The sequence below is a fragment of the Balaenoptera borealis genome (genome assembly GCF_965194805.1).
Source record: "Balaenoptera borealis genome assembly, chromosome: 2".
Lineage (NCBI taxonomy): Eukaryota > Metazoa > Chordata > Mammalia > Artiodactyla > Balaenopteridae > Balaenoptera > Balaenoptera borealis.
The window spans coordinates 1062039-1071628 of record NC_138867.1 but is presented as its reverse complement, the minus strand read 5'-3'; the positions used below and the strand labels follow the sequence as shown (position 1 = coordinate 1071628).

Here is a 9590-nt window from a genome sequence, read left to right as displayed (position 1 = left end):
GAGGGGGCAGAGCGGGGCCGCGGAGCGGCGCGGGCGGGCGCGAGCACACACACCGAAAACACGTAAACACACACCACAGGCACACGCCACAGAGAGAGACAGACCACGCACGTGTAGGCACACCAAACACATGCACACCACACCCAAGGACACGCACCACCCGTATAGACACAGCACACACAGCAGACACACAGCGCACACATACCACATACAGACATGCCACACACATACGCGCCACGCACACACACCACACCCACGTGAGCACACACGTGCACACGGGGGCAGGAAGGTGGCGCTGTGTGAGCTCCCCATTGCTGTGGCCACGTACACCAAAAATTACCAGTCAGATCAGCGGATCACGTTCCAAGGGCCCAGGACTTCAGCACCGTACTGACTGATGGCTGACCCCTCTCTTATGTCATCTGCACCTAGTAATTTATGAAAATATAGCACCAAGCTGAGAAATGAAGAATGGAAACAAAAGTTAAAATTATATTTGAAATTCTAACTGTAAAGGCAGTTTGATCAACCTCAGTGCAAGAGTGGACCAGGGAAAACAAACGACAAAACCCCAAAAAGCCATACTTCCCAGGTACTGGGATCCCTGGGTCAGGAAAGGCCCCCCAAGAACACATAGCTAGGGGCCTGCGCTTCACTTGGGTTTGGTGTCCTCCTCAGCCTAGAAGCTCTCACTGAAACTCACTGCTCAGCAGAAGCAAACCAGGAGTGTTTTTAGAGAGGCCCTCCAACCTTGGCAGGCGTAAAGAAGGGAGCCAGGTGGTTTGCTTCTAAAGCATCCTGAGAGAACAGAGGTCTTGATAAGCTCTAGATTAGACTTTGTTAAATATGAAGAGAAAGTGCAAGCAATCCCACAGGGACACTAGGAAGAAAAAAGCCAAAGGATCATATGTAACTAGAAACACAAAGTAAAGAGTACAGATATGTTCAGATATATCAGTTATCAGAACACAAGCAAGTGGGGCTTCCCTGGTGGCGCAGTGGTTAAGAATCCGCCTGCCAGTGCAGGGGACACGGGTTCGAGCCCTGGTCCGGGAAGATCCCACATGCCGAGGAGCATCTAAGCCCGTGCGCCACAACTACTGAGCCTGTGCTCTAGAGCACATGAGCCACAACTACTGAAGCCCGCATGCCACAACTACTGAAGCCCGTGCGCCTAGAAGCCACTGCAATGAGAAGCCTGCGCACCGCAACGAAGAGTAGCCCCTGCTCGCCGCAACTAGAGAAAAGCCCGCGTGCAGCATCGAAGACCCCACGCAGCCGGGAAAAAAGAAGAAAGAACACGAGTAAGTGGATTTTAAACCAACCAGTTATTTCTGAGAAAAATGTCTAGAACATAAAGGAACAGGTGTGGAGGAGGTTTGCACACCGGCTGGTCCGGGCCGGAGAAAGCTGGTGTGGCAAGATTAATACCAGGCAAAATGGGCTTTATATCAAAGGCACGGTCAGAGGGAGTCATTTTCTTAAGATACAAAACACATAAACCATAAAGAAAAAGATAGTTTGCCGTGCTAAGATTTTAAACCCTTGTATTTTTTTTTAATTCTTAAAAGACAAGCCATAGGCTGAGAGAAAATCTTTGACGAAGCACTACTATCCTGAATTTTAAAACGACGCCCACAATTCACCAAAGACGGCCAACAAATGCAGGACAGACAGCAGAGGAGCAGCCAGCGCGCTGGGGAGGAAACCAGGGCGGGGCTGCCTCCCGGCCCCGACCCGGTCCTTAGGGGGGCCGTGGGGCCCCTCTCCTGCCCTGCAGCCGCACGGCCTCCAGACCGCGGCCCAGGGTCGCTTTCACCGGAAGCCCTGCCGTGCTCCCCTCCCTCAGACCTGCCTGTGACCCGCCGCCCCTGCCTGCCCTCATCCCAGCCTCTCGCTCCAGCCCGTAAGCCTCCTCCACCCCTACCCTGGACACTGTGCCTGTCAAGGCTTGGCTCGAAGTCTGCCTGGCCCACAGAACCGCCACCTGGGCTACAGGACGCCAGCTGACCCATCTGTGCAGCACCCGCCTCCCGATGCGTCACAGAGCTCACACGGTTCTTTGGTCCCTTGTCTGCACCCTGTCCCCTGTCCACATGCACAGGGATGTCAGCTTCAGCAGCGTGATTTCTGCATCTTTTCTTCCCTAATGTGTCCCCGGCACTGTCACAGGGCCTGGTATTCAGCAGGGGCTCAGCAACCAGCTGAGTGAAGGAGGGAAGGAAATGCCCATAAAACAGCTCACTGCCACCTCACGCCTCAGAGAGACGGAGCTAAAACGTCTGACGGTACCAAATCGGTGGGGAGGCGAGACCCCAGTGGGCGCCGGTGGGAGGCTGCTATGGCCCCAGATCTCACATGCTAAACCGACCCCCAGGGTGACGGTGTTAGGAGGTGGGCCTTGGGGGCGGTGACTAGGCCATGAGAATGGGGCCCGTTCCCTTCGGAGAGACCTCGCAACACTCCCGCGCCCCGCCACTGGCGAGGACACAGCGAGCAGTCAGCACCTGGGAGCTGGCCTGCGCCAGACCCCACTGCCACCGCAGCCAGGTCTCAGGCTGCCAGCCTCCAGAGCCGTGAGAAGTACGTGTCTGTTGTTGGTAAGCCACCCAGCCTCTGGTATCTTCGTTCCAGCGGCCCGAACGGGCTGTGACAGCTGCCCGTGGCAGGACGCCTTTGGAGGACGCCTGGGCAGCCCCTGGTGAGGTGTGAGCCGTCAACAGCCTCGGGTGTGTCCTCCGTCCCACAGAGGCGCACTGGGCGGGGGGGTGGGGGGGGGCAGCCGCTGGGCACGTAGAAGTCTGGGAAATCCACCGCAGATCGGATTTCTGCGGACTGGAAATCCACCCGCAAATCCACCGCAGCAGCAGCAGGCTAGGTGGTGGGAGAGTCACGTGATGGCGTGAGTGTTGTCCAGCCCCAGGTCTCAACGCTGTGAGTCTGAAGAACACAGGTGGGGGGAGGGTGTGGGGACGGCAAGCTGGGCAGGTGGCCTCCAGGGACGGGGAGCAGCCGGCTTAGGCCCGGCTGGCGGGGGCAGCTTGGCCGGGTCTCCCCAGGAGGGACAGGGAGTCACAGAGTAGAGACGGGGGTGTGGCCTGCAGGACGCAGGTGGCGGCCGGCCGGGGCGCGACTGCTGCAGCACGGGCAGATCCAAGCTCTGTATGGAGCACTTGACGCCTGTGCAGGCTGGGGGTGTTCCTTGACCAAAGGGAATGAAAACACGGCCCCCTGGGCCTTGGGAGGGGTCTCCGCCCGGGCCCTGGTGACCTCCCGGCCCTGCCCACACACACCTGTCACCAGGTCCTGGGCAGGGCAAGGCCGACCCCACCACACATGTGACACGGGGCCAGGTGTCTGCTCCTCGCAGGAGAGCTTGAGTCTGGGGTGTCCTGAAGACACCTGGGATGGTCCCCCCCAACCCTCAGTGACGGGCGGGAAAGGGAGGGAGCGCTGAGAAAGCGGCCACCGGCGCTCCTCCTTTGGCCCCGGGTGCACTTGTGCTTTTATTACCGCCTCGTATCTGGTGGTGAAGGACAGTCTTATAATATAAATTAGCCAACACACGCTTTAAAGGAAATAAATTTGGAAAATCAAGTAGACGTTTCCATTTACAGTAAACATGTACTAACGTATGATTTATTTTACATCAATATTGCAAATTTAATACAAACCACAGTATCAGAAATGTATTTGAAAGCTTTCTAAAGGCACTGAGAAAACAGTACAAAAAGTTATATTATAGTGTATCCATTTTTAAAAATTCAACAAGTCAGTCTAGATATTGAAAACTTTTTTCATCCAGTGGAAACTGCAAAAATATAAAATATAATTTGTGTTTATTTCCTCCCTTCCACCCCATTCCTACATCATATTTGATTTTAATATTTTTTCAGCTATATAGACAAAAGCTACAGACAACAGAAAATACAAGCCCGTAATTAGCACTGGTAATGACATTTTAAAGCAGGAATGGCCACATCTGACCTTCTACATTCCATCCTCACCTTCCCCACACAGTTTTTCAGCAGGGGCATGGCTGGGAAATAACAAAGGTGCTGACTGAGGGACGTTTTGTTCCCACCGACCTAGCATGTCAGGACCTGGGCCCCAAGCATGATGGCCTCTCCAGAACGCAAGACCTGCAGCGCTGATGTCCAGATGCTGAATTCTGCATCGCAACGCACGACTTGTCCGCCCACCCACCGTGACCAATTTGGTGCACTTGGTCCTGGGAGAGTGGGTGCATCTGAAACGTTTGGGCACCGTGGCCCTCGTGGGCGGGGACAGCTGAATGTCCTTCAGCCTGCAGCTCTTCTTTGGTTACACTGGGATCTGGCTACAGTGTGCAAACATGCAATGGTGTCTCTCAATTCCATCTTTTCGGCCCAGGGTTTTCCCGCTTACGTGTTACGCGCATGCAGCGCACCTGTCTGCTGTACCCTGAGACGGGAGGGCAGGCGTCACGCTGAGGGGTGCCCCGGTGCATCCCAGCACCCACCCCTGTGCTGAGGGTGACATTGCACAGAGGGAGCTCCAGAGAGGCTGCCAGTTACTTTTGAGAGACGGTGCAGGGCTGTCCGCGAGGAGCTGGGCACTTGGCTTGAATAGAAAGGAAGGAGGAAGTTTCCGAAATGCCACCCCTTGTCTTAGGGATGAAATCTATCAGGTGTGCTGGGCTCAGCATGAGAACTAAGTAGAGAGGGATGCTGAGCCAGCAGGCAGCGAGGGTGGGAAGCAGGTGGTCCCGACGGGCGCTGGGCTGCCATCGTGACGGGGAGGGGGAGACTCTCGCGAGGGCGGGGGGGACAGCACAGCACCGATGTCACCTTTGCAAGGCCCCCGGGGGCTGGGCAGAGATGAACAGGCTGCTGGGCAGGGCTCGGGGATCCCAGGAGGCCACAAGTTGGTGACTCCCAAACCTGGGCTCCAACGGGTAACCTCTGTCAGTCCAGGGAGGGACCTTCAGCTCCCCCCACGCCCCCCAGGGGAAGCCCCTCCACGAAGCAGGCAGCTGCCTAAGGGTCCAGAAGACCCAGTCCCGCCAGCCCAGTCCTGAGTCTGACAAGGTGACGATGCATTTAGCAGACAGCTTCAGCATTAACTCAGGAGCTGAACGCTGACACCCCAAAGCCACAGATGCCGGCCAGAAAGACCCCCCGCTGAACGTGGCGGGGCTGTAAGGGGCCCCTGCACCTCCCGAGACTCCCGGGACGGATGACCACATCCGTAAGGAGGGTCTCCAACCCCAGCACAGGGGGATCTCCCACCAGCTTCCTCCTGCTCGGTGGTGATTTTGTCCCCTGGTGTCGTGTCCTGCACTAACTGCACCCGTGGCGTGGGGTCACCCCGGAAGGCGCGGTGAACTTCGCTCTGAGCCCCGAGCCACCCCTGGTGATTGCAGGTGACCTGCACTTTCCGATTTATTCTTTTGCATCCTAATTTCCTGCGTTCAGAATGTATTACTTTCACAATTTTTTCTTTTTCTTTTTTCTTTTTTTGGCTGCACCGCACAGCATGTAGGATCTCAGTTCCCCAACCAGGGATCGAACCTGCGCCCCCTGCATTTGAAGCACGGAGTCTTAACCACTGGACCACCAGGGAAGTCCCCACAATTTTTTCGTTTTTATAAAGCATTACCTGTCTGTCTTGTCTCTAATAGTTCCTCCTGGGATGATGATTGGCGTCTCACTTAAAAACCTGTAGAGAGTCAGCAAGACAGCTGGACAACTGGACTGACTCGTTCCTCTCCCTACGTCTTGTACTTCTCTAGACTTCCAAATCCAGACCCTGTAAGCTAGGTTGGGTGATGCGGTGAGAGGCAGATGAGCATGAACCACCTTCAGGGCCCCCTGACCACACCAGAGACGCTCGCGGAAGGAGGAACAGGGTGGGATGTGGCCAATCCTCCCGCGGGCCGGCCTCAGCCTGCGCCAGCGCCTCAGGCACACGCTGCACGTCGTGGTCGTGAAGTGCCGGCCCGGTGCTGACAGCCTCTTCCGCCTGGAACTTCTGGACTCCTCCCAGGAATGGGCAAGTGGTCACCTGCCGTTCAATAAGCTTGATTCCCAACTTGCTGTCTCGGCAGTGGGACCCCCAGGGTGAGGCTGCTCCCCGAGGTCCACTCGCCGGAGGCGGCGTCGGGGAAGCCGGGAATGGGGGTGGGCGCTGGACACTGCGGTCGGGCCAGGTCGCCGGTCGCCTGCCCTCACTTGCTGCACCTCTCAGAGCACCGAGTGCTGCCCCGCCAGGCGGCCCAGCTCGCTCCGGCCTTTTTCTGAGAAACCGTGTCCCCTTAGAGGGCAATACTGTCACACTTGAGCAGACTTAAGACCACTCTGCATTTAAGCACTTCAGTGGCGTTTGACGAGATACAGGATTTGCTATTGCACGCGCCTCCCTCAGGAAAGTCTCTGCCCCTGCACTGCTATGCCGGCCGGCCGAGGGACGGACGTCAGCCTTGACGGACGCCTGCTCTACGGCAGGAATGTGCACTCGGGGTTTCTGGGTGGCATCCGTGTCGCCAAGGCGCTCCTGGGGAGTATCCCGGGCGCCCCGCCCTGGCTGTGAGCGGCCCACGGGGGCGAGTCCAGGGGCTCAAGCTTGACCACGGGCGCAGGCCCGGGAGCATGGCAGTCACAGCCCAGGCTGGGGGGCTGGTGGCCCCCAGCACAGAGGCGGGGCGGAGGCTCCAGGCAGGCGCAGTGTGCGGGGTGCAACGGGGCCAGCTCCCTGCCGGGCCTGGGGTGGGCCCCCAGCAGGCCGGGCCCCAGGGGCGGGCTGTAGAGGGGGTGCCTGGAGTCCAGCTCCATCTTCAGGTGCATCCTGGTAGGGAAAGTGACCAGCTGTCTCTTGGCCACGTCGCTGGCCCCCAGCCACGCCTGGCTCGGGGACACAGAGTAGCCGTCTGCCGCATCCTCGGACCCGGATTCGCTCTCCATCTTGATGGGCACATCGAGCGACAATATGGGGTTACACGGGGCTCCCGGGGGCATTGGGACGCCTCGAAGCTTGTCCTCGGTGGGATAGCACCCCGCGGGGAGACGCTGCCCTCCCGGCCGAGGAAGCCCGTCCTCCAGGCTCCCCTGAGGGAAGGGGCAGCTGGTGGGAGGGGGAGCCTGGCCCTGGGGGCCATCCCGCAAGGCTCTGCTGGTCCGGCCGGCGCAGGCCCCGGGGGGAGGCTTTGGCTGGTGAGAGCCAGGTGAACTCCTGACGGCGTGGACAGTGCCCTGTGTGCCCGGGTAGGGCAGGCAGGCGCCTCGGGCCGGCGCGGCGGGGAACGGGTCGCCCTTGCCGGGCTCCAGCTTCAGCTTGGTGCCGCCGTCCTGACCGTGTCTCCCCGGCGTCCAGTTCAGGTGCTTCGAGGGTCCCTGTGTCTCGAGGTGGCAGCTGTACGGGAGGACGTCCCTCCGCTCCCTTGGGCAGGAGGGGCCCCTCGGCACCCCCCCTAGTTCCTCTCCTCGCCCATCCCTGCGGGAAGAGACGCCCGTCAGACAGAGCAGGGGCAGCGGGGGCCCAGGGGGAGGCGCCGCATCACGATGGTGCCGGCCACCTCCGGGGCCGCTCTGCGCTGCCTGGGGCCCTGTGACACGGGGCCAGCCTCCGCCCCTCCTGAACGGGCCTTCCCATGGCCTCCCGGCACCCAGAGGCGGGGGCAGCTGGGGCCTGGGAGGGGAGGGAGGGCAGAGGGTTTCTGAGCAAAGGTGAGCACGGAGGCCGGGCGTCACCCGGGGGTCCAAACCATGGGCAGAGCCATGGCCGTGGCCCCCACTGTCCCCGGCCAGTCCCCACAGGGGTGACGACAACCTCCAGGGTGAGGAGCGGGTGTGGGCACCCTCTGCGCATCCCCGCATCCCACTGAGAGAGCTTCAGCCCCCGTGGTCGAGGCCGCCTGACGCGGTGCCTTAGCCACTTACCCTGCGGCCCCCTCGGGCTGGAGGAGGAGGTCGTGGCCGCCCCGGAGGCACAGGCAGGGGGCCCGGGTTGCAAGCCGGCCCCAGTGGCAGGCGTCCGCGGGCATCCTGAACACGGACAGGCCATTTTCTCCGTTGCTCCTCCCTGTCAGGATTCGGAAAAGGGAGAGTGAGCAGCGCCGGGGCTGGGCGAGCGCTCATCCTCAGCGCCAGCGACACGTCGGTTCCCCCGAAATGCCCGAGGGGCCGCGCACCCGTCCGCCGCTCAGCCCTCCAGCCCGCATCGCCACAGAACACAGCACGTCTCCAGGGGCACAGTCATTTTACCCATTTCAAAAAGACGAGATGGAGAATTTAACAAGTACCTGCTAAGTAATTGGGTTTTCCGTGCAATTCTGGTTCACAGAGACTTGCGGCAGCTTTTGCTCTGCGAAGGACAGAAAACAGCAAAACAACATGCAGATTAAACGTGTGTCGAGGGCAGAAATTACAACACGACCCGTGTTGCTGTCACACCCAAGAGCAGAAGATACAATACCTCACACTTCTTAAGCCTGTACGGATTGTAAAGCCTTTTCCCAGTTACAGGTTTGCTGAAAATTCCAGTTCTCGTCACCTTTCAGGCCAATGAATTTCCTTCAGAAAGCAGACATATGCCTAAGATGACTTTCGGTGCATTTGTTTTCTTCTGGATGGTCAGAATGGAAATACAGATTCCTCTGATTTGCAGTAGTTATTTGCGGTAGTTTACAAAGTCATCATGAGCACTAAATTAGCGATGCTGGGCCATCGCCCCAGAGGAGTGTGTACACACACACACACACACACACACACACACACACACACACACACACGTCTCACAGATCTTATAATCTTAGATCCTAAGGCAATGTGCAACTTATCCTGGGAGATCATATTTTCTTTATATTTCAAAAGAAAAAACAAGGCTCAGAAGTGTTAAGTGACTTGCCTAAAGCTGCCCCTATAGCAGGTACGAGAATGGGATTCAAACCCTGTCCAACTGGCACCACAGCCAGGGCTTCCTGCACTGCAGTGGCCCTACCTCTCCATCTTCTGGGCATCTCTGTAGGAGCCAGAGACAGAGACAGAGACGGAGACAGAGACAGAGCCAGAGACGGAGACAGAGACAGAGACAGAGACGGAGACAGAGATGGAGACAGAGATGGAGACAGAGCCATGAGGTTGGAGCGTCACCCTTAGCGGGGAAGGTACCATCGGGCGACTCAAATATTTTCTACACGGTTCATGTCCATGAAGGACTAGTCAGGAGACAGATCACACACACACAACCTGTGAACACTTAGGAGTGAGGGTGTATCACAAAGTCCCGTTCAGGAAAAGCTGTGAAGGACCTGAAATGCCTTCCAGCGACCACGACGTCCCTTCTGGAGCAACCCTCCTGGGCCTCGGGCTCCCGGGCTAGCGCCTCACAGCCTCTGAGCTCAGAAGGGAACGAACATGACGCAGGCACCGAGGCCGGTTAGGAATTCGGTTCAGAGCCGAATTCGGCTCCAGAAAACCTGAGGTCAAGAGAAGCTATTTGCTTCTTCCCTCTTCCAGTTGTGATGATGTTCTGTACAACGTGTGTCTAGCGTTCGTTGCGCGGTCACTCTGTGGGCAGCACCCTAACCCTCACCGCACAGACCCTCGCCAGAC

At 58.2% G+C, this 9590-nt stretch overlaps 1 protein-coding gene and 1 long non-coding RNA gene across 5 annotated transcripts in view; one reads left to right on the top strand and one right to left on the bottom strand.

Moving 5' to 3' along the window:
• Window positions 1-55: 55 nt before the first annotated feature.
• Window positions 56-3621, top strand: LOC309624649. The gene is made up of 2 exons (XR_014242072.1): window positions 56-1304; window positions 1572-3621. It is a non-coding gene; the product is annotated as an uncharacterized lncRNA (long non-coding RNA).
• The window catches only part of AHRR (aryl hydrocarbon receptor repressor), a 75641-nt gene continuing 69661 nt past the window's right edge, over window positions 3611-9590 (bottom strand). For all 4 annotated transcript variants that reach the window (XM_082382972.1, XM_082382973.1, XM_082382974.1 and 1 more), the window contains 3 exons: window positions 8279-8340; window positions 7917-8058; window positions 3611-7470 (listed from right to left, as the gene is read on the bottom strand). In XM_082382972.1, the coding sequence (XP_082239098.1) occupies window positions 6477-7470; window positions 7917-8058; window positions 8279-8340 (1198 nt within the window). In that variant the 3' untranslated portion in view covers window positions 3611-6476. The remainder of the gene's footprint in view (window positions 7471-7916; window positions 8059-8278; window positions 8341-9590) is intronic.